Source organism: Petaurus breviceps, unplaced genomic scaffold (assembly GCF_028583685.1).
Source record: "Petaurus breviceps papuanus isolate PSGF00001 unplaced genomic scaffold, PetGlider_PUasm1.0 174, whole genome shotgun sequence".
NCBI classification, from domain to species: Eukaryota; Metazoa; Chordata; class Mammalia; order Diprotodontia; family Petauridae; genus Petaurus; species Petaurus breviceps.
In genome coordinates, this window is record NW_027185761.1 from 57,360,120 (window position 1) to 57,384,958 (window position 24,839).

General features: G+C 47.9%; 1 protein-coding gene across 6 annotated transcripts in view; it reads right to left on the reverse strand.

The window, feature by feature from the left end:
• Positions 1-5,144: 5,144 nt before the first annotated feature.
• FLNB (filamin B) overlaps positions 5,145-24,839 on the reverse strand; it is a 159,128-nt gene continuing 139,433 nt past the window's right edge. For all 6 annotated transcript variants that reach the window (XM_069084257.1, XM_069084259.1, XM_069084258.1 and 3 more), the window contains 7 exons: positions 23,979-24,116; positions 23,774-23,889; positions 20,015-20,147; positions 17,617-17,793; positions 11,484-11,702; positions 10,966-11,169; positions 5,145-6,934 (listed from right to left, as the gene is read on the reverse strand). In XM_069084257.1, coding sequence (XP_068940358.1) covers positions 6,747-6,934; positions 10,966-11,169; positions 11,484-11,702; positions 17,617-17,793; positions 20,015-20,147; positions 23,774-23,889; positions 23,979-24,116 — 1,175 coding nt within the window. In that variant the 3' untranslated portion in view covers positions 5,145-6,746. The remainder of the gene's footprint in view (positions 6,935-10,965; positions 11,170-11,483; positions 11,703-17,616; positions 17,794-20,014; positions 20,148-23,773; positions 23,890-23,978; positions 24,117-24,839) is intronic.

Here is a 24,839-nt window from a genome sequence, read left to right on the forward strand (position 1 = left end):
GAGAGAGAGAGAGAGAGAGAGAGAGAGAGAGAGGGAGGGGGAGAGAAGGAGAGGGAAAGAGAGACGGAGAGAGAGGGAGAGAGAGACGGAGAGAGAGGAAGCGAGGGAGGGAGAGGGAGAGAGACTTCTTAGGAGAAGCGCCCACCTCCAGGGCTTGTGAGGACTAAATGAGATTACATATAAAGTAGCTTTCCAAACCTCAACGCCTGTATAAATGCTACTTACAGCCATGGTCACCCAGATTCAGTAGGAGGATATTTTTTGTTTCCTTGTACCCCGAGACCTGATGGACTGATTCCATGCTGCTCCATCAGAACCTTCCTACATCAAGGGATTAGGCACTAACTAGCAGCAGGCTCAGCTCTCTCTAGTCAGCCAAGGACAGGATCCCTTTGGTCTCATGCTCGGGGCTTGGCCCTAACTGAGGCTTTAATTCCAAAGACAAACCAGCATCTCTTCCAGCAGAGACCTTAGTTCAGGTCCTTCAGCTCTTCCCTTCTCCTGTATCTCCCTCCCACCCCCAGCTCTCCTTCTCTAGCAAGGAAAGCTTTGTTTAGCAGAGAGTTCCCAGGCAAGGCCCAAGGTGGAGTCCGTGGAGGCCAAGAGAACGAGAACAGAGAGGGCTCAGAAGGCCTGTGGGAGAGAACAAAGGCTGTATAGACCTCGTAAAGTGACCTGGGGAGAGGAGACTGGACAGAGGCAGGAGAGAGGCTGGGGGGCCGTCAGCTTGGCTAGAGGAAACATTGCCCAGAATCTGAGTCAGAACAGACAAGCACCTTAGGGGTCTTCTTGGTCTGGCTTTGTCAGAAAATGAGAGAGAGAGAGGCAGTCAAACCTTGGGATCACAACTGTCCATCTGGAAGGGGCCTGAGTGGTCATTTTACAGATAAGGAAACTGAGGTATGTGGAGGGAAATGATTTTCATAAGGACACACAAAAAGGGTGTGAAATAAAACCCCCAGTGGAATCCAGAGACTCAACAGAACTTACTCCTAGATAAAATAAGCTGTGTACAAGAAACCTGAGCAGCCCAGCTCAACCCTGACACAGGGACTACCTCACTCGCTGATCACTGGACCAGTCCTCTATGCCTTTGCCCAAGTTGTGTCCCACACCTGGAATGCCCTCCCTTTTTCACCTCCTTGCTTTCTTTAGGCTCAGCTCGGGTGTCACTTCTGACAGAAGCCATGTAGACCTCCAGTTCTGTGTTCTCTCCTGCCCCCAAACAAGTATTTAATTAGTATGCATTTTGTATTTGCTCACCTGTGTACATATCACTTCTCCCCAGTAGGTAGGACCATCTGTTTTTGTAGCCCCAGAGATTCTAAACCATTAGTGTGTGTGTGTGTGTGTGTGTGTGTGTGTGTGTGTGTGAGAGAGAGAGAGAGAGAGAGAGAGAGAGAGAGAGAGAGAGAGAGAGAGAGAGAGACTTACCCTTTGGGCAGTCTGGTGAAGTCTGCTGACCCCTTCTCAGAATAATGTATTTAACAGGATAAATTAAAATACATAGGATTACAAAGGAAATGAATTATACCAATGTAATCATAAAACTATTTTTTAAAAAATACACATTCAGGTTAACCCTAGATTAAATCTATAGCTGAATCTTAATAAATCACATTGGAATGCATCAGAGCAAGGGCCTTCCACAATTGACTTGGACAGGCTTAGGGATCTGGGACAGGACTGATGGTATTACGTTCTGGAGAAGGGCTCTCTGCCTCACAGATTAAGCCTAATGAGGGTTTGGCAGAGGGGAGGCTACTGCTGAGCCGCCCTATGCAAGGAAAGGGTAGGAAGACAAGCCAAACTTTGGGTGGGAGTGCAAGGGAGAACTTGTGCTGGCCCACAGTACAGGAGGCAGCTGGCCCCAATTACCCAGTTATCAGTGTTGGTTAAAACTTGGAACAACATGTTAGTGCCAGGCTTTGTGTTGGAAAAGATCTTGCTTTCTATGTATCAGCTTCTTACTGAGTATAATTAACAGAGCCTTCCTGTTCAGCGTTTCAAGGTTCCGGCATATTTGATCTGATTAAAAATAAAAACTTTGATTTCTTTACTCCCCATCCCCCTCTCTGCCCCACCTCTGCCTCCCCAAATGGGAAGGCCATGACTTTCTCCAAAGGACCTGGGGACAGCAGGGGCAAGGTCTGACTTCAGCTTAGTTTGGAACAACAGCACCTGTTCCTTAGGGAACAATGACCACTCCCTGGGGGGGAACCATTCAAAACACCCCGTGCCCTTCGGTCAATAACCTCAGCTGGCACTCAGCCCAAGGCCCACAAAGTGCCAACCAGCCAAGCGGATGATGCCATCAATGAAGGCTTGGTGGAAAAGGGAGCAGAAGACGTTGGGCAGAAGCAGGAAAGCACCTGGCATTGGCCTCTGGCTCTAGGCTCAGGTTTCAGAGGGGCCGCTTCCTTCAGCCTTAGGACTGTTTATAACAACAGCTGCCCTAGCTCTCCTAGCAACCCCAAGTAATTAGGTCAAGGTGCCCCCTCCAGCTTCCAAGGTCCCTCGTGTTGATGGATGACAATGGTGACTAACCCCGATGGGGAGCTCACCCTGGTACTTTTTTGGCTGTTGGCTCAAAGTAGGGGTGCAGCACCGGGAAAGGTCCATGCCCTGGGAATTAGGAGGCAGTGTGGTACAACAGAAAGAACACTTGTTCCAGAGTCATAGGCCCTGAGTTCAAATCCTACCTGACACTTCCCATCTCTGGGGCTGCCTCCCCTTTGGTAAAATGAAGGGGTCGGACTAGAGGACCTCAGGTCCCTTCCATCTCTGTCATCAAAAGTTCATTAAGAACCTACTAAGTACCTGACCTTGGGTCCCCCAAAGTCCCTGCCCCCAAGGAGCTTATATTCTATTTGGGGAAACACCACCCACGTAAGCACCACAAAGAGAAGGTAGTTTGGGGGAGGGTACCAGCTTCCATCATCCATCAGGGAAGAGAGGATGAGGGACAGCCAATACAAAGGCCCCGGGGGGAGAGGAGATAGAGAAGATGGGGAAGTTCTGTTTGGCTCCAAGGCCTGTGAAGGGACATATGGTGGTGGGACTGGAAAGGGGGTTGGGGCCAGGTTGGGGGTGAGCTTTCAAAAAGAAACAGGCAATAGACCTGGAAGGACCTTGAGTGCACTCTACACAGGTTATTTCATTTGATTCTCCAACCACCCTGGAAGGCAGATGCTTTTAATTATTATCCCCATTTTATAGCTGAGGAGACTGAGGCTGAGAAAGATTAAGTTACTTGCCCATTAGCATTTGAGGCAAAACTTAAAACTCCTATCTTCTTGATTCCAACAAGTAACAATAACAACAGGACCTACTATGTGCCAGGCAAGGGTGGAAAGCCCTTCTGGAAGGCGAGAGATGACCCCAGACTCAAGGGTTAAGAACAGACTGGTGGGAGCTCCCCTCCCCAAACTTTCTCAGAGGGTAAATCAATCCCAGCTGCAGCCTCATCCGACCCCAGGCAGCTGCCAAGAAGGCTCAGGAAGGCTCCTACAAAGGCAAGACTAGGGACAAGAGGCCTGAACTGTCTCTTCCCCCCAGTCTTGAACCCCTGACTTTCATCCCCCCGCAAAGTGTGGCTCCCTTCTCCACAGTCCACATAAGCTCTGGCCAAATACTAAGGGAGAAGAGGGGGGCCTGGGTCAGCAACGCCTCCTTTCAGGGTGCTTAACAGCTCTCCAGCAGGCAGGGACCCACCACTTCTGTGTTTGAGAGAGGGAGGAAGAATCAGGCCTGCGCTGACTGGTGGGGGAGGCGGGTGGTTCTCATGAGGACGTCCAGCAGGGCTGGCAGGATCCCTGGGGTGTTTGCCCAGGGGAGGTCACTGACCCCACAGACACTCCATCCCCCAGGCCTCTGCTGCATGCCCCAGGCCTCTGCTGCCCTGGAATGAATCAAGCCAGGGCAGCTAAGGAAATGGAGGATTTCAGTGACAGGTGCTCCCTTCCCGCCTTGTCTTCACTTTCTAAACAGTCTGGACCAGGGCTCCCTGAGGCTTTCAGGCAGGATGTGCCAGCCTTCTCGGGAGCTTGCATCTGAAGGGAAGTCAGCAGAAAAAGGCACCTTGGACATAAGAGAAGGGACAGGAACAAGCATTTACAGAGCGTCTACTCTGCCAGGCACTGTGCTAAGCATTTTACAAATACTGTCCCACATGATCCTTGCAACCACCCTGGGATGCAGAGGCCATGTCCTTCATTTTGCAGATGGGTAAACTGAGATAAACAGAGGTTTAAGTGACTTGCCCAGTTAGGCAAATCTGAGGTCAGACTGGAGCTGAGTTCTTCCTGACCCCAGTCCCTGTCCACCCCCTCCATCCATGACATTATCTCACTGGTTCAACAAGTGTCCGTTAGTGAATGGTGAAATACTGATCATATTTACATGTTACGTCCACGCAGAGCCCTGGTCCTACTTGGAAGCCAAGTAGCAGAGGCACGCCTGTTCATGCCTTCCAACTCCTTTGTATAGATCTGGTATAAATGCGGTTATTTTAACGTTGTCTCCCCATTAGAAAGTGAGCTCCTTGAGGGCAGGCATTGGGTTTTGGCCTTTGTATCCCTAATGCTTGGCACAGTGTGAACACTTAAAGCTTGCTGACCTGCCAGAAAATGTTCAGACTCTGGAAATCTGAGGTCCCAGATCCAAAATCCTGGGGTTCAAATATGTCCCTTCCTACCCAGGTGACCTCAGACGACTCATTAGACTTCCTGGTCCTGTTTCCTCATCTGAAACATGAAGGTGTTGGACTAGCAAGGTATTAGCGGAGCCCAAGGAGCAGGATTCGAACCCCACTTCTGACACTGTGTGGCCTTTACAATACATTTCTCTGAACTTCAGTTTCCTCATCTGTAAAAGGAGATTGGAACAGATGGTCCCATCTGGCTGTAAATCTATGATTCTACAAGTGGCCCCAGAGACCACATCTCTGTGGGGGGCAAGGGGGTCTGTCCTATTGTAACTAATGTCAGGATGACAAAGTTGATGTACAGTGGCTTCATCTCCTCTCCCCACCCCTGGCCTCCAGACATTTCAAGCAGGGAAGGGCTCGGATGGAGGCCCTGTGGTTTTTCTAAGTGACATCCAACTATCAATTATTTTCTCAAAGACAAAACTCATCAGCTGGATTTTAGGGATCAAAGATTTTATTTTAATAAGTTATAAGATACAATTTTACAATCCTGCATTTTGGTGCCAGTTTCTCTTCCATTTGCTAGTTTACAAAGTTGTGAGCATTTCACATTAAGGCATGGTACACAAATAAAGCGACAGGGCACCCGGTCTCCCTCAGGCTGGGCTTTCCCCTACACCCGCTCTCCCAGCCAATCAACCCTGGTGATGGCAGATCCCAGGCCATGAGCCAGGCTCATCCTTGTCCCACACAAGCATCTTCTCCCATGGATTATTTCCCCAGCCAGTTGAATGAAGCTCATCACAAAGTTCACCCAGATGGCCAAAGTTAAACATTTGGTACGTAATAGGTATCAAACCATCCTATAAAGGTCGGGGGAACCGGGGTGGGAGGGGAGGAGCTGGGATGTAGGACTGGAGGTGGGGCAGAACACCCTCTCAAGTTTTTCACAGGAACGGGATGAAATATTGCAAAAGTGGTCCCAGGAGGGCAGTTCATGCTGGGCCAAGAAATCCATATCCAGCTTCCAGCCAGCACTCTCTCTGGGTGCTAAGAGGGAAGCAGCCAGATTGTCACGGCCCCTCCTTTAACACTGGACTGGTGAGCTCTTCACAGAGAACTGAATTCCTTACTACCTGTTACTAAGAACCACAACAAAAATGACCTCCCCCCCAAAAAAAGGTTCACGTTTTAGCTCTCCTCTCTATGCAGTGATGAGCCTCAAGGTCTGAGTCTGGCCTCTTCACACTTGGTTGCAATCTGAATTTTATGAGTTTGACAAAAGGCTAGTAATGATCCCACAAGTGAATACGTGCGAAGAAGGAAGACTCTTTGGGTTGGGTTAAAAAGTAACCTTTGGCAAAGGGACTGCTGCCCAAGCCTGCAGTGTCTTCCCATCAATCAATGGAGCCTAAAGGTCAACACGGCAGTTGGGATTCAAGGGGGAAGTAGAAAAGATGTGGGAAAGCTACCAGGGGCCTGTCTGCTAACAGTTTAACAGACCTCTCAAAGAACATGAGAGAAGAACCACGGGGAACCCGGCAGGAAATGTTAGTGTTAAAACAGGGGTAAATAACTTAGTAGCCCCTTTACATCCCATAAGGCACTAAAATTGATTAATATCACGTGCATACCAAGTTTTAACCCCATTTGCTTTTCATTAGAACAAAACAAAAAAGAAAAACCTTCCCCTTGGTAAGCATGATCTATAACAGTCCAAGACAAAACCAGTAGTTTCAGGGTCTCCAATCTCATTTAAAAAAAAAAAAAGAAATTCCAGTTTTGGTTCATGTCCATGACCTTGAATGTCTGCAGTGAAATCAGTGTGCAGGCCCATCTTCAAAAGTTGTTTGTGAAGGACAGGACTGAGAGGTATCATTGGAATTGAGTGCACAGAGATGTACATTAATGATATTTGAGATTTCTAAGCTTTGAGATTTTGAAAAGTCTCCTAAAGTAATAAAAAGTTTAGCATTTACTTCTGGACGTACTTAAGTATGAGCTGCATATTTAGAGACTACATTTCATTTCCACAAAAGGCCCATAAACTCTGTATAAAAATCAACGTTACAAATAAAGCATTTTGTTAGGATCTGCTTTAAGGTACTGTGATATGGAAGGGACTTCCAGGAATGTGCTCCTCACCCCACTTCACAGCCAAAACATAATCCCCCTTCTCCTTGACAACATAAGTCACATTATATTGCTGGTTTCCTACGTGTTTCATGGATACTTCTTCACAAGGTGTGGTGGGGCCATGGACACCAATCAGCAACATATTGGAACCTAAAATACAAATAGATCAGGGTTAAATCAATGGAATCAAGAGTGGTGGGCATGTATAAAATAGGCAAAAAAATAACTCTTCTGGCAGAGTTGCCAAAAAAACTGGTATATTCATACATTGTTGGTGGAATGTACAGCACAATCTTTTTGGAAGGTAATCTGGAAGTACATGAAAGGGTCACAAAAATAATCATGCCCCATGGAAATGTAATTTTAGACTACTGCTATGAAGAAAAAAGTCAAAAGATAGCCCATGGCTCTAACATGCCCAAGGAGGTGGCACCTGAAGAGAGACCGAGGAAAGACTCAGGTGTTGATGTTGCTGTTCAGTCATGTCCAACTTACACCCACTCCTCTATCTACTGTGCCATCTAGCCGCCCTAAAAAGTAGGAGAACCAGGTAAAGGAAGAGAAAAATGAGGAGGGACAGGCTAGACCATATAATGTTGCATATATGATATATATGTTGCAGAGAGGTTGTCAATGAAGAGGAAAAATGGGGTTGGGGGAGATGAAGCAATAAAATTTAGCATTTAAGAAACCACTGGTAACCTTGGAGAGACTGTTTTCAATTGAGTGTGTGGTCTGAAAGCTAGATAAGGGGATGGAAAGGGACTAAAAAGAGAGGAAGTAGAAGCAATGCCACTAGACTGCCTTTTCTAGGGGTATGGTTGTAAAAGGAAGGAGCGACAGAGGACACTACCCAGATATCATTGGAACCGGAAGAAAATGTGATAAGTTTACAAAAGCAAAAGTGAAGGAAGTAGAGGCTAGAAACTCAGAGACAAACCAAGAATTACTGGACCCCATCAAAAATGTGACCCAAAAGGAATTCTTGCCCATCTTATTTCAGGAAATCCTAAGAAAATTTCCTAGAATTATTCACTTTAAAGGACAGAATTTGTAACTATAGAAGCCACATGATGCCAACAGATGAAGATCATGTTCAAGTCACCCAGATAAAATGTTGTCAAAACTTATGACTCAGGGATGACTGTAAGCAGCTGAGATGGGACACAATACACATCAAAACACAGGATTTTTTCAGCCAAGATGAGAAGTAACAGTGAGTTCTGGAGTGCGGTATATGACAACTCAAGAACAATGCTGCACACCTCCTAAATTAGTTCCCTAATTAAACTGAGAGTACTCTACCAAGAAGTCAGACCGCCGTTGAAATCTGTACAAGTTCCAGAAATTCCTAAAGCAATGGCCAAGACTGGGGAGGACCTTTGGGATACGAACCAATCAAAATAACTGCCCCAAGGTAAAGCTAAAGAAAACGGTATAAACAGAATGGGCTGGCACCAAGAGAGAGTGACCCACATCCAACCCCCCTTAGATGGCGGACCAAGTGGAAGGCTGAAAAGCAGTAAAGCTATTTTGATCATTAGCTTTTTCAAAGCAGCAAGGGGGTAGGGTGGAGCCAATGGGGGGGAGGGGAACCAAGGAGAAATGATTGGAATGGAAAGGTCTAATAACCAATGGAGACTTCCATGGCCTCTGCCATGGCTAGAGAGACAGCAAGGGGCAGCACAGCGATATTAGGGCTGAAAGGTCCTGGGTGACTGCTAGGGGAGGGAACAGGTCTGTGAGGGCACCCCCACCCTCCTCCCACAACTAAACTGAGTCATTGGACACATTAAGGTACTTAGATAGATGGGAGAGTTTCCCTAGGTGGTATTTGTGAAAGCTCTTTTTATACATGTAAAAAAAATGTGAGATACTAATTGGAAGAGAGAATTAACCATGGGCCCGGCTTCAAGGAACATTTCACAAAAAAACAAATATGTATAGACAGCAAAAGGAAGACATCAGCCCTGAACCTGAAGGCCAGTTATGCAAGGAGCCAGATTTTTTTTCTTTTTTGGAGGGTGGAGAGGTTTCTCCGTGCATTAGAGAAGGAAGTGGGGTTAGAGATCAATGAATATATTGGGCTGTGTCTCCAGGTTATTCACTGGCCCAGAGCTACACGCACACAGGGAATTCTCTCCCATAGCCTTCAGTTTCTTCCAAGTGCTGATAACTGGATGTTGTTCTGTGGGTCCCTGGCACCCCAATCTTCAGACGAGGGGTCAAAGAGCCAATACAGCAATGAGAACAAAAAACCTAAATGCTAACAGCCAGTGAAGGACCAAATAAACAATGAGAACAACAGCATTAAGGACTAAAATACAAGAGAAGTAGGCTCCCTAGTAGAGTCCCGAGAAGCAAGACTCTGTGGAATCAGAAAAACATGCACACATAAGACAGGGAAAGAAAAGTGTATACACAGGCATAGACAAATAGAGGCAAAGGAGACTCAGAGGGTGTAACTACTGAGATGCCGTGGACATAAATATCATACGGGAAAATTCCTTTAAGTGTAAATAGTCATAAAGGGATATTTAATTGACTTTGCCGTTATAAAATTAAGTGCATAAAATTTTTATAGTTTTTTTTTTTAAGAACAGGTGGGCAGGCATGGCCCATGCTGCTAATTCAAATATAAAGGTAGAGGTTTTCATGCTTCCTTATTTCCCTAAGCTATGTCTTCCTCAACCCTCACTATTCAGTCCTGATCAGTGGTTGATGGATGGAATCCTAGGATTTTAAGGTCTCTCCTGATAAAGTCCTGAGCTCTTTCCATTTCACTGCTGAAGAAGGCACCACACAAACCTCAGACACCACAAATGTGAATGACATCCTTTCCCCTGCAGATGGCATATAATCAGACTAGCAATGAAAATGCTCAAAAGAAACAGCAACAATAACATTTATATAATGCTCTGAGGTATGTAAATTGCTTTATACACGGTATATCATTTGACTCTTTAAATTGTGTGAGGTAGGTGCTATTATCACCCCTATTTTATAGATGAAACTGGAGCTCAGAGAAGCAAGTGACTTGCCCAGGGACACACAGCTTTTAAGTGCCTGTGGTGGGATTTGAACTTGGGACTTCCCAAATTCACTTAGGATGAGAAGGGAAGTGGCTGAGTGGGAAAAAAAAATCTTCGCATCAAATTTCTTTGATAAGGGTTTGTTATCCAAGATACATAAACAATTAACAAATGTGCGTGTGTGTGTGTGTATACATAAAGTTAAAAAGTCATTCCCCAATAGATAAATGAGCAAAGGATATGAACAAACAATTCTCAACAGAACTTCAAAGTATTCACAACCTCATGAAAGAATGCTCCAAAATCACTAATAATAAGAGAGATGCAAATCAAAAGAACTGAAGTTTCACCTCTGCAAATTGGCAAAAATGACAAAAACTGACTACGGTCTATGTTGGAAGATTTGAGGAATGCTGGTGCAACTGTGAAATGGTGCAACCATTTTGGAAAGAAATTTGGAATGATGCAAATACAGTGACTAAAATGCTCGTGTACTTTGGAGCAGAGATTCCATCAGTGGGTTTCTACCCCTCCAAGAGAACCATTGATAAGAAGTCTCCATATATTGGAAAATACTGATAGCAGCAATTTTGTGACAGCTAAGAAGCTGGGAAAGATTTCCTTGAACTGATGCAGAGAGAAACAAGCAGAGCCAAGGAAACAATCAAAACAGTAACAATAACAATGGAAAGGGAAAGAACAATGAAACACCAAGAAATCAAAAAGGAATGTAACAAAATTATAAAGCTCAGTCAGAATTTGAATGAAGACATATGAGAAGACTTCCCAACCTATGCCTTTGTGGAGAAGAGAGGCCCACAAATGTAGCACATTGCATGTGTTTTTGGACCTTTTTAATGCACTGGTCAGTTGTGCTGACTTTTTTCCTCTAAAAATACTGTTTGTCATATGGGATGGCTCTTTGAGAGGGGAAGGGATACCTGGGATAACTGATGATGATGTTAAAAACAGAAAATGTCAACAAAAACTCATTTTTAAAAATTAAAATTAAAAAAAAGAGATCTGCCAGTCTTGCCACTTACTGGTCAAGCTCATTTTCCTGGGGTTAGGCCCAGCCACAGACGGCTTGATTTTGGACAGGCTCACTTCACCTCGTCCTACCCCTCAAACCTGCCTGGCTTCACTTACCCGCCTTGCTGCAGTCGACCAGGAAGGTGCTCTTCTGGCCCACGAAAGCTTTCACAAGCCCTGCTCCCTTCGATGTCACCTTGCTGGCATCTGAAGAAGCTTTGGGAACAGCACTGTAGCAGGTTTCTGTGGAGGATCTGGTCACTGATTCAACCAGGATGGAAGATGTCTCATTGGCAGAGCCTGGGCTGACAAGGCGTTGACCTGGAGAAAACAGACACTTCGACCCATTACTGTCTAAAACACGTGGGGGCGGAGCTTTATAGAGCTTCAGTCCCCCCCGGGTCTAGAACTCAGACTCCCGGATCCCTCGATAGTTTTTGGGTTTTTTTTGGTCAAAAGCCAAGACCAAGGTCACATCTGGAAAACAGATTTCCTACGCCCATGATGACTGGGCTCCATTCCACCCCAGGCTGGGTTTTCAGCACCAATAATGTTTGCTGCTCAGGCCCTATGGCTCAGAAGCGTTAGCTCTCTCTAGGCCTGGCCATTCTCCACTTGGGGAATCCCATCTTTACCTGTCACTTTAGCCTTGAAAGGGCTGCCAACAATGTGGTTGGGTCCGCCATATTTCACACCAATCAGATAATTCCCTGGAGCCATCGGCGTATACATGACTTTATAACCTTCCGGAGTCTCCTGGCAGTCCATTTTGACCTTGGATGGCCCTTCGATTGTAACAGACAAAGTCCCTGGGCCAGCTCTGGTGGTATTGATGAAAAACTCTGACTGAATGCCTGAAAGAAAGGTTTCCAGTTAGCCTTTGCTCGAGGAAATCACCGTAATAATATGACAGTGTAATCGTTTTTTCATGGGCAGAAAGGGACCATAGTAGAAAGCACTGAACTTTGCGTCAGAGAGACCTGAGTTCAAATGTGGTCTCAGACACTTACTAGCTGTGTGGCCCTGGGTAAGTCCCTTCACCTATGTTTGCCTTAGTTTCCTGATGTGTGAAATGGGGACAACAGGGATGTTGTGAGGATCAAATGAAATGATATGCGTGCGGTGCTTACAAACTGGCTGTAAATGATTTGTTTCTGGCCCACACGTCTTCTGAACGTGCCGTGCTGCTCCTTGGTTAGGAGTCTGAGAGCTCACAGGTTCTCCCCAGTGATACCTCACTCCCTTCTCTCCCTAGCTGACTCTAACCCCTTCGTTTTACTGATGAAGGGGCTGAGGCCCAGGGAGGTACCGTCCGTGTGAGGGGGCCATAGGCAGGAAACACCAGAGGGGCTCGGGACAGGGAGAGAACTCCCTTCAAAGCTCAGCCCTCAGGCTTTCTGGCTGAGGCCAAGCCATCAGTTCCCAATTCTGCCTAATTAATAGTCAGAAATACCCCTTAATCAGTTCCCCAGCAAAGCAAACAAGCTTTCTGCAGACCAAGAGAGAAATCTGCCCGACACATTTGCCTGGGGTTCATCAAGTTGGCTTCTATGGCGCACACCAGCACCCCGCCCGCCATCTTTTAGGTGGACTTGTAGGAGTGTAGCTTCAGAGCTGGGATGGACCTCAGAGGCCATGTGTCTAACACCTCTTTTTTTACAGATGAGGAAACTGAGGTCATGTGAGTTGCCCAAGGTCAAGCTGATGGTAGGTAGCAGGAAAAGGATCAGAATGTGGGTTCTCTGGGCAATGGGAGGGGTGTGTTTCTGAACAGCACCTGTGCTTTCATGGTGGGGCTGACCACAAACAAGGTCTGTGCGTTCAAGAAGGCTTACTCTAACCCAGGATGAAATGAGTAAGCAAAGGATTCCTGCTCATAACCTGCTTCTGTTAGTGGAATCTGGGGTTTTTCTGGGGAAAAAAATGGACCCAGCTGCTGAAAATAGTGTTTTTGGTTTAATTATAGCCGTGACTCCAGGGAATGAATTACTTTTGGCTGTCACTAAAACAAAGGAGCTGTAATCAGCAGTACCCAGAGACATAATCCATATGTTCCCCAAAGCGTTCCACAGCTCCCCCGGCATCTGGGCTCCCAGCTCCAGGCCCCAACGGCTCGAGCTGGTCTTGTCACAGTTACTTATCGGTGTGGCTGGGATGGCGGACACAGCAGCCAGGGCCAATGGTTACTGCGTGAGCAAAGGGGGAGGTCCCAAGGGAGGGGGAGAAGGGGCATGTTTTCAGGAAAAGTCTATGGCAGAAGCAGGAGGTTAGAACAGATGTTTTCAAGCAAGGCTGTAGAGAATTAGCAACAGGAGAGGAAGAAGGTGCCAAAGTGCTTTTTTGTTCCTTGGATAGACTCATTCCATTCCAGCATGTTTGAGGTGGGGGGTGAGGGGAGCAAGAGGGAAGAAGAGAAGAGGGAAGGACATCCCCCCCCTCAAACAAAAACGCAGGATTCAAAAGCCACAGAGATGAGATCTGCTGCCTTTCAACATAAATGACGTTATACAAGATAACAGACTCCCCCCACACCTCCCCACAGTTCTACCCTTCCAAAATCTTGCCTGAATTCAGTATTCTATGTCACAGATCTGGGAAGCCCTGGTACTCCAAAGCAAGATGAAGGTTTCTTCTCTGTTAACACAGTTCTGAGGAGAGGCACTAGGGATCAGGAGAGCCAGGTACATGCTCGGGGAGGAGGGGCTAGGCAGGTTCCCCGGAAAATGATATGGGGGGGTCTGAGGAAACTGTAGACAATTGAGTCACCAGTGCGACAGGTCAGCCAAGAAAGCTAAGTTAAGGCAACCTTGGGCCACGTGGTGAGAGGCCCAGTGTCCAGGAGGAGGGAGGTGATCAGCCCGCTGTCCTCAGCCCCAGTCAGCCCGCCGTGGAAGGATTGTGTTTAGTTTTGGGCGTCACGCTTTAGGAAGGACAATGATAAGCTGGAACAGGTCCAGAGGAGGCAAATGTAAATGGGGCAGGACCTCAAGCCCAGGGCACAAGAGGCGGTGGGAGCCACTGGTAACATTCAGCTTGGACAGGTCTTTGGGGGGAAACAGGAGAGCATGAGCAAGTATCTGAAGGACTATCCCAGGGAAGAAGGGTTCCCAAGGGCCGACCAGGAAAGCAATGAGTGGGTGTCACAAAGAGAGCAATTAGGCAAAATGGGATGTCCAAGGAGCCCAAGCAATCCTGAACGTCCACCTGTCAGAGAGGCTGGGCAGGGGACTCCCAGGCACACTCAAGCCAGACTTGGTGGTGACTGAGGACCCCTCAACTCTGGGTGGCCCCACCATTTACTGGTTTTGGAGCCTGGGGTGCATAATGATGGGCTCTGAACCTCAGTCTCCCCAGCTGTAAAATGGGATCATCTCTGTCTTCCTCCCTCACAGAGAAAAGAGATTCAAAGAGTCAGCGGACAGGACAATGCTTCACCTAGATCTAGAAGAGTCTTTTGTTATGACCACGATGAAGGCTGGAGCTGGCACATTTCCACATAAATCCTCTTCCCTAGGGGGCATGACAGGGCCAAGGAAGCTGGCTGGAGGGCTGCAAGTGACCGGTCCAGCTCCCCTTGTTTCCAGAATGAGAAAAGGGAGATCAAGAAAAGTGAGTGACTTGTCCGAGGTCACACAGGAGAGACTACAGGCTCCTAGGTCCAAGGATGGAAGGAACTCAGAAACACTGTGCCAAACCATCCTTGGAAGGAGTCTCTTCACCAGGGTTCCCCACACAGACAAAAGTGATGGTTTTAGAGTGCTGGAAGTCACTCCTCACTGTGAAGTGGGCAACGCCAGCCTTATTGGTCCCACTTTTTAGATAAGGGAACTGAGGCTCAGTAAAATGAAGCAACTGGTCCAGGGTTCCAGAGTCAGGACATGAACTCAGGTCTTCCGACTTGAAAACCTAGAACCCACTGATGGTCCATCAGATCCCCAGTCATGTCCTCCCTGGCTAGAAGGAGAAACCTCCCAGGGCTACAGCATCTCCATGCACTTGGGGATGGGACAGGATGCCAGCTGACTTTTCATCTGTAGCATGCCACTGCCAGGGTCCACTGAGCCCCACGTGGGCAGCCAGCTCAGAAAGACCAAGGACCCGGCTTTTCCAGCAACAGGGTCTGTGCTGATGCTCAAGTAAGAGACTGAATAAGAGAAAAAGAAGAAGGCAGGAGAGAGGGATGGCAGGTCGAGACAAGAGAATGGGGGTCTCTTGGCCAAAGCAGCCGCCCTGCTTGTGGACAGCTGAGACATCACCATCAGGACCCACCATTTCCCCAGACAGCCCCCACTCGCAGCCCGAGTGCCCGACGGGGCCAAGCAAGGCCCAACGCCCAACAGGAAGAGCCCAGGACACGGAGTCCTTGGAGCCACAGGACAGCGACCTTTCTCATTCTGTGCACAGCCCAGCTGAGCCATATCAGAACCAACATCTGGAAAAGGCCTGGGGAACAGGGGCAGGAGGGGGGGACAAGCCCCTTGACAAGGGGGATATTTATCCAAGGTCTCACACAAGCTCCCAACACCCCCACAGACTGGGCTCCTTCTTTCCCTGCATCCCTCATAGCTCAGTCTGAAACCTGAGCCCTGGGTGAGAGCGTGTGAGACCCCCAACAGGAAGCAGGAGAGAGATGAGTGCAAAAGGCAGGGCAGAAGCAGGTGAAGTGGGCAGCTGGATTCCAGGGCATGGAGCCATTGCTGCCATCCCAGGCTGAGGCCCAGGGAGCAAAGCAGTAGCCTTCAGTCCATGGAGACCCTGTCTGGGTTATTCTGGGCCCAGGCCCAAGGACTGCTGTGTGCTCAGAGAGAAGGGAGGCAGGAAGAGGGGAGCAGAGGGCAGGGACAAGCATTCCCGGAGCCCAGCTTCTGCTGGCCATCTCCCACATGATGGATCGCCTTCCAGGAACGCTCAATAGGGCCTTGTTCCGGCAGGAAGCCCTCCAAGCTGGTTAGGGCTAAAGGTGGGAGTCAGGCTGGGCTGAAGACTACTCCATCATTGCTGCAGGAGGCTTGATTGTGGTCTGCTCACAACTACTGCTGAGAGGGTCTGGTGGCTGGCAGACTGATCCCAGAGAGAAGGCACAGTCCAATTCTCGATGGTTAGCCAGACTTCCTGGGAACAGCTGGCCGGCAGGAAGCATTCCTTGGTTACCCTAACATGACATGCAGACCCCCTGTCGTCTGCAGAGGTCTTGGAAGATTTCCCCTTTCAAGGTTTTGGGCAGAAACACAAAGGTGAGCTGTCCAGGAGAGGCCTTGAGCTAGTGTCCAGAGGAACATCAGGCGTGGGGCTGAGCCACCTTCCACATGAGGCCTCACGGGAGTGGCCTCTGGGGGCCCAAGCCTTCTCCCTCCTCCAGAACACAAGCCCCGAAGGGCAGATGAATGCAGACTCCCGAGGAGCTGCAGAAAGAACAGACTGTCACTGATACCCAGCCCCATTTCTAAAAGGAACAGGGGCTCACATTCACAGAGCCGCTCCAAGTTTGCAAAGCTCATTCTTTACACTTGTCTGAGGCAGACAGTAAAGCAGTATTTTCATGTCACACCTGAGGGAACCGAGGCCCAGAGATGCGACCCTTGTTCAGGCTCACACAGCCAGACATCAAACGGCCTCTTTTCTGCTTCCCCTTCCTTAAGGCAGCTGGCTGGCGCAGTGGACAGAGCCTTGGCCAGGGGGCCAGAAAGACCTGGGTTCAAATCTTGCCTCAGCCACTTAGGAGCTGTGTGACCCTGGGCAAGTCACTTCACATCTGTTTACCTCTGTCTCTTCATCTATGAAATTAGAGGGCTGGATTTGGTGGCCTTTAAGTTCCATTCCAGTGCTCAATCTGTGATTCTCTTATCTTGAAGATCAAAGGACCAAAAGCCAGAAGGGATAGGATAAGCTTCTTAGGAAATCCATTAAACCCAGAAACTCTTCATAGAACAGTGTTCTCCAATGGTGAGGTCCTTAGAGCTGTTATCTATGTGGGTTTTAGCTCCTGATATTTAAACATCCACATTATATATCAAGAAATAATGATACCATATACTACAATACAAGCCATGCTGTCAGGGGGCTTAGAAAGACTAGCCTGAGACCAGTCCGGATTACAGGTACAAGAAGGTTTCTGTCATACAGAATAGCAATATACATAATATATTAACAATAACTGATAACATAATGTGTAATAATTGATACACAATATATTGGCATATAAGTGAAAGATAATACATTGATATATATATATTTCATATGTGTAGAAAGCCAGGTGGCACAGTGACTATACTTGTACCAACATCTATCACAGCACAGAGGCACAAAGCCGATCGCCACTGCCTGCTGCCTAAGAGAATCAATCAATAAGCACATGTTGATCTCAATGCTGGCTGACTGACTCACTGAGTTCAAACCAAGCCTGTGCAGTCAGCAGCATCATGTACCTAAAGATGGGGAAGGTGAGGTCTGAAGAGGGCAAGGTACAGGTCAGTGCCACCTCCTGAAATCATCATCATCAAGAATTAGAGCCCTGATGCTTCAGGAGCTCAAATTCAGTTCATTGTAAATCATCACTAAATGAGTTTAATTGTTCATACAGATGTTCAAAGTTCAGTGTAATAAAAGCTTTTATTTAAAAGGCATTTCCACTGTCCTTTAAGTTCCAAAGTCTCTTCTGCTTCTAGGCAGAGCAAACAAGAATGATCTGGAAAGCAGGTGAATAGTAAAAGAGAGTACCCTGTGCAGCCACAGCCATCCCCCATCAGCATTCCTGGTATGTCAGTTTACCTGTGGTGCCCCCTTCCAGACCAGCTCCATATGCAGAGACGAGAGCTGGGTTTCCTGCTTGTCCTGGATCCCCAACACGAACTTTAAAAGGACTTCCGACAACATGGCTCCCGTTGAACTTGACATCGATCGTGTGAATGCCGTTCTCATGGGGAATGAAACGAACTGCATACTTATCTATAAATGATAAAGAAGAAGGAAAATGGTTAGGAGATTAAGGCTTTCATTAGCACAGACAGCTTCCTCAAGGCCAAAGGAAAGACAATTTTGGTTCAGCTTTTCAACACATTTATCCCAAAATATAAGAACATATATATGTGATGTGTGTGTGTGGGGACAGCTTCCAAATCTCAGTTTGGGAACACTTTGCACCAAGGGCTGGGACATATAGACAAAATATATAAAGCAGGCCTGGCTAGACTCCCAAGTGCTTTCCACAGGAGGGGCCTTGTGGAGGGATGGTGTGGAGGCACCATCAGAATCTGAGGAGTTAGGGGAGTATTGAAAGAAGATGAAAATACTCGGCAGCCTTCTCTTGGCTTATTAAGAACGTGCATTCCCGTAGTGTGGGGCCATCAGAGGTCCAGGCTCTCTTTGGAGCCCAGCTTTGCTTTTACCACTCCCACTAACTGGGAGGCTTTGGCAAATCCCTTAACTTCTCTGGGCTCCGATTTTGTGGTCTGTGAAATAAGGATCAGGAGAGTATGGCCTAGTGGCTCTGGAGTCAGGAAGACCAAGATTCAAGACTCACGTCTGACACACGATGGTCCTGGACAAATTACTTAATCTGTTGGTGGGCTAGACATTCAGCAGAATGGGTGCCAACCTGCACTAGCTGAGGGAATTTCTTCCTCTGGGAGTTCCCTAAACCAATAAAACCACAGGTCTCATCCCTCTCTCCCTGTTCCTGAACACAGGGATGGATCATCCCAGACTAAGACATCATCCAGGTTGACCCCTTCATTTTATAAAAGCGGACAACAAGAAGCAAGGAAGGCCTAAGAAGGGACTTGACCAAGGTCACCTAGTTAGCAGCATCTGAACTCAGGTGCTCTAACTCCAAATGTAAGAGCTTTTCTTAGGTTCGCTCTCAGCATCCCTCCCAAGGTTTGTCACCTTGGACATGTGACTGAAGGGAGCCCTCTGAAGCCGGATTTAAAATATTACTTTGAAAAGTCTATCATCTCATCAGTTTCTGCCCATTTATATGCAGACTATAGACCCTCTATTAGTGGATATTCTCAAGAGCTGCTGGGGCTAAAAAAATAAATACTGCCAATGGGACAGGCTTAGCAGGTAGTAAGGCGGCCCACGCTTCACTGCACTGGTCCTCAGACCAGCCATCCCCTCTCATGCCAAGCTGGCATCCCTCCAGCGCAGGAGAACTGGCCAGAGCTTGGGCCTCGACCCTGTCACAGCCTCTCTGAGGCCCTCTTGAAGCCCAGAGGAAACGTCAGGGTTGGTCTTTGCAATATCTATTGCAATACAGCAACGAGAGAGAGGAGTAAGGCATTGGGGGGGGAGGGCACAAGGGGGTGGGTCTGCTCAATTTTTAGGCATCAGCCCACAATTCCAGTTGGCCGGGGCAAAAGGAAAGGAACCACATACCTGGAGAACTCTTCACCTGGAGGGACCTCATCAAGTTCAACACCACCCCAGACATTATCCCAGGATAATGTCCCAAATTGGCCACAAACCAGCTTGTTTGTGAGGAATGTTCTGTGACTCTACAAAGTGGCATAAAACTCCCATTTATTCAGCTTCACAGACAAAGCACAGGTGTAGGGACTGGACTTTGGATTTTTTGAGTTAAAAGTAATTCCCAGAGGAGGCATTTAAATCCTTCGACCAATGCAGGGGAGTATCTTCAAGCAATTTCCAGTCTTCAGAAAGTTGCCTAGGACACTGAGAGGTCAACAGACTCTCCTGGGGTCAAGAGCCCAGAGATGTCAGAGGTGGGAGTTGACCCTATTTCTTCCTGGCTTTGAGATACACTAACCATTACACCATTCTGCGTCTTTTGCAGATAAAACAAAACCAAAAATGCCCTCTAAGAGTGTAAGCCTGTCTACCCTTCCCCCGAGTGAGTCAAGTAAAGTTGTCAAATATCTTTACAAGGCCAACAATGAAACCTGTCTGCAAGGCTATGTTAAATGGAGACAGGGGTAGGATGAAATGGGTCTGGCCACCACCCTCCCACCTGAACAACAAACAGGTCTTTGTGGAGCTGTCTTCCACCCTAAGACGTGCCTCTCCCAGCATACACTGGAGGCAGCCTGCCTTTTCTGCTGTCGGCAGTGAGAGCCTTTCCCCCCCCCGTGCCCCATCCCCCACCCATGGAGCTGACATGACGTGTTCTCATGGGAGGGATGCGGGTCTCAGACCCACTTTTTTTTACCTGGCTCCAGTTCAGAAACGTGGCATTCTTCAACGGCACCGCTCGGGCTGTGGACTTTTGCATCAATCTTGCCTTTGGCCCCATTCAACCTTATAGCGAAGGACGCTGGTTGGTTAACTTTTAATCCAGATTCCTGAGTATTTAAGACATCAGATGAGTTATTACTTTCTGGGGTTTTTCTGAAAATCATTTGGAGCGCTCCACATGGAAGCTGAGCACAGCTGGTTCACACAGCAATAGGCTGTCTTTTTTATACAATAGCTGTTGACGATGGGAGAGAGCTCAGACGAGGCTCAAAGGTGAGATGACTTTGGAAGTGACTGCGAACGTGGTCCTACATTCCTTTACAAATCCCTTGAAGGAGACAGCTCCCTGACTCATCTCCCTACAAGAAGACTCAAGTCAAGGCTACATGGCATACTGCCCAGAGCCCTGAATTTGCTATGGGCTAACATGGCGGGAGGGGAAGAGACCCCAAAACTTTTTTGGCACATTCCCCAAGGGGGTAAGAAACAGTCACAGGAAAGGGCCAACAGCTGGAGGGCCACCCTAGGGATCTGACCAAAACACTCTAGTAAAGGTAGATTCCTTTTAAGTCTCAGTTTCAAGACTAGAGAAAGCTTTCAGAAGCATTGTTGAGTGTGGCCCTCAGTGACGGGTGACCTCAAGTGAAGCAGCACCAATCCTCCTCTGACCTGGGCGGTCACACATTCTCCTCCTTAGTTCTGGGGACATCTTCCTTATCTGCACCACCTCCATTTGGAGCCTCAGACACCAGAGAGTTGAACCCCATCATTTTACAGCGCCCCCCCCACAGGGGCTCAACAACTTCCCCAAGGGTACAGAGGCAGAATCTGAACCCAGAACCTGACTCGAGGGCCAGATTCTTTCTCTTGTCCATTGGCGCCTCCCTTGAAAACCTATCGTTTTTCTTTTTCTGTTTGCTCATAAACCGTTTAAGAACACACAGTTACACAGTAGCAAGCTATTGCTGGTGTGAGGCCACAGCATACACAGCACGTTATCTCAGGCATTCAGGCTTCCCTGTGCCCACTGACCAGAGAATCAGAACGCTCACTATTAATCCACACTATTCTCAAAACCACAGCTGGAGTTTAAAGTAAACCTCCGGTCATCAAGCCCCTTTTCCTTCCGAAGTGCTGGCTTTAGTCTATCAATGGCCACATGGACTAACGGCCACCCTGCGGGGCATCGGTGTCCCCTGGACATGTTCCTGGGCTGGCCCTCCATGGGCAGGCACAGTCTCATGCCAGGACCATACATGAAGCTTCTCCAGATCTGGAGAATGTGCTAAGGTTTATGGTCCACTGGGAGTCGGGGTTATCTAAATGCCATGATGGAGAACAAATCCCAAGTAGGTCTTTCTCTAGGGACCCAGAGGAAGGTTTCTAGTATATTGGGGAGGACACTGAACAGAAATCACGCAGGATGAGAAGGCTAATGGGCTGTGCTCTGTCTTGGCAGACAGAGCTCGAGGGGACATCCAAGAATCAGAGATTATTACTAGAAAAATTTAATTTTGGGAAAAAAGTCTCCAAAGGAGTACCAGGGCCCTCTGACCACCTTTCCTAACTCACACCAGATGTTGTCACACATAGTTATCATAAAAAATGCATGTTCTGTTCAACAGGTGGCCTCAGGAGAACACGGGCCAGCACTGAGACACTCCCCCATCTTCCCTCATCCCTTTTCACAGCACTACAATTGGCTTAGGAGCATTATACATTGATGGCCAACCCATTATGAGAAGCTCTCTCAAATCCATGCATATTTCTAGCCAAAGGTGTCCAGGAGGGGCACGGCCTTACATTCCACAAACCTGTCTGCTGGCCCCTAAAACCTGAAGAGGGAGATAAATGGCCCAGAAGGCCTGAGACACACTGGGGACAATCTCCTGTGCCCTCAGCAGATTAGTGCCTTATCTCCCTCCATAGGCTTTGTTTGGTTGGCAAAGACAGAAATTCCTGTCAAGAAGTCTTTAAATGAAACACAAGAAAAACATCAAAACCACAATAACTAATCAGAAACCTTGTTCTTCCAGGGGACTGGAGGGGGGGGCTGACCTTCCTGACTTGGGGCAGGGCTTAGAGCTGGTCTCTGTTCTGTGAAGCAAACAGATTTTGGGGAACTACAATCTCATCAGCCAGGCACGACTGAAACTCATCACTGGTTAGTGATTAAATTCAAACTGAGAATCAAAGCCAAGGATGACAGTTCTTCACAGGAAGGACTTACAAGGGCAGAAAAAAAACATTTCACTTTTCATGAGATCTTAACCAAGTGACCATGACTCGGCTGACAAGAGGTTTGGAAGGCTCAGAAATACATCTATCAGAACGGCCTTGGTAACGAGAGGGGCTCTCCCAGGGGCTCAGATTCTGCGTTCTTTCCTTTATGGTTCACATGGACCCAAGGAATGTCCTGAGATAAAAGCAATGCCCATCAACTGAGACTCTGGTGACTGGCTTTTGGTTCAATGTCCTGGGGACAAGTAAGAGATACCTGGGTTCTCTTTCTCCTTAGCAAAGGGGACAAGGATTAATTTCCAAGAAGCAGCACTAGGGCCAGTTAGAGCCAGCTGTCCAAATACTGGTCAGACGCCTCAGGAAATGGCTTGTCTGACAAGTGAGTGAGAAATTTCTCACTCTCTCCAAGGGAAGAAGCTGGATCCCAGGCAGCTCAACACAACTCTATGTGGTTCCTGAATGCATTTCCTCCAAATGGACCAAGGACCAGCCTACACTTCCAGCGCCAAGGTATTAGAGTTAGGGATGGTCATATAGGTCCTTAGTTCCTAGAGGAACACTTGCTCCAGTCTGGAAAATCCAACTAGATCAAGAATGGCACAGTAGAAGGAGCCCTTGTAGCTGGAGGCCAGAAGTTTGATTCTAAGCGCCATCTTGTTTTCCTGCATTTGTAACCCCAGAGCTCAGCCCAGGCCTGGCCCATAGCAAGAACTCATCAAGTGCTTTCTTCCCTTTTTTTTTTGGAGGGCAATTAGGGTTAAGTGACTTCCCAAAGTCACATGGCTAGTAAGTGTGTCAAGTTTCTGAGGCCGGATTTGAACTCAGGTCCTCCTGACTCCAGGGCCAGTGTTCTATTCACTGAGCCACCTAGCTGCCCCAACAAGTGCTTTCTTTAGCTGGCTACCTTAAAGATCTGAGTTCAAGTCTGAACTGAAACCCATGTGACAACAGGCAAGCCGCAAACTCTGTGGGCCTCAGTTTCCTGATGAATATAGTTTGGCCAAATAAAACTTCAACCTCCACCTTCCACACAAGGCTACTGTGAGGTGAGGTCTTTGAAAACCACATAAGCGTTAGAGGAAGCAAGGAGAGGTGAAGACAGATGCAAGTGCTGCCCCTGAGACAGACTAGCTGTGTGGCCCATGGAAATTCACTTCAAGCTCTCTGGGCCTCAGGCTCTCCAACTGCAAAATCAGGGGGTTGGAGTAAATCACTTCGGACACTGTCTAGCTTGAAAGCTATGCTCCTAGGCAGAAATATCTTCTTCTGGCCTTGATTTTCCCAGCCCAGTGCTTGTTGGTCCTGAAGGCCAGAGGGTTTTTGGGGACCTATAGGTTGAAGGGGGGGAGGGAGGGAGCCATTGATGATTGGGACTCCTGATTCAATGGACAGGTCCCTTGGTCTAGGAAAGACAGATGGGAAAGGGTCTGAAGAACAAGGTCCCGATTAGTCGGTCTGTGGTCAAGCAGCCAGATGTTTCCTTATGTCTCACCTGAAGGCTCATAACAGTGAGTCTGCGGGCATCGTCGGAAGGGGCGATGACTGGAACCAAGTAGGGGCTGTCTGGAATGTGCTCGTCATTGAACTTGATGGAGACCTCATAGTTGCCTAAGAAACAAGAAAGCGGGGTCAGTTAGAGCCCGGAGGAGTGCCTTTTCCCAGTGCAGCTCACGCCTCTCGCTGGCCTGGGTACGTACCAGGCTCTTGAGCAATGTAAGACACACCGCACGACCCATTTTTATGGTCATCAAAGGTAATTTCGGCTTTACTCGGTCCTTCGACGGCGATTGAGAGGCCCCCGGCCCCTGCTTCTCGGGTCCAAATGCTAAATTCAGCTGGAAATGGCAGACACGCAGACACAGACAAGGTTATGGTTCAAAGCAAGCCTGAGTGCTCTTTGTATGGGTATCACCCCCCCACCCCAGCCTCCTTTTTGCCCTGCACATACGATTCCACCGACATTAAGGGACTCCTAGAAGGGAAACATCCTCCACTAACGCAGATGGGCAGCTCTGTTACTGACAGTCTCACAGACTTGCCTGGCAAATGCAGAGCTCAAGTGACTTGCCCAGTGTAAACCCAGATGTCCAATTCAATTCAAAAAACATTTAGTAAGCATCTATTATGGGCCAGGCAGTGCGCGAAGTGGAAAGGATAGAGTCCAAAGCCAGCCCTGTTCTTCAGGAGCCCACACTCTAACAAGAGAGACAATACACAACAAATATACAAAGGATAAGCTGGAGATAATTAGCAGAGGGAAGGCTCTAGGACCGACAGGGGCTGGGGAAAGTCTCCCATAAAAGGTGGGATTTTAGTTAAAAGGTAAAGGAGGCCAGGGAGGTCAGTGGTCAGAGCAGATGACTGAGAGCCTTCCAGGCATGAGTGCCACCTAGAGGAAGTTCCCAGAGCCAAGAGATGACGTATATTGTTGGTGGACAGGGGGCAAGGGTCACTGGATTGAAGAGAACGTGTCAGGGAGTGAAGCGTAAGAAGCCTGGAAGGGGCAGCTAGGTGGCAAAGTAAACAGTGCCAGTTGTGGAGTCGGGCAAACCTGAGTT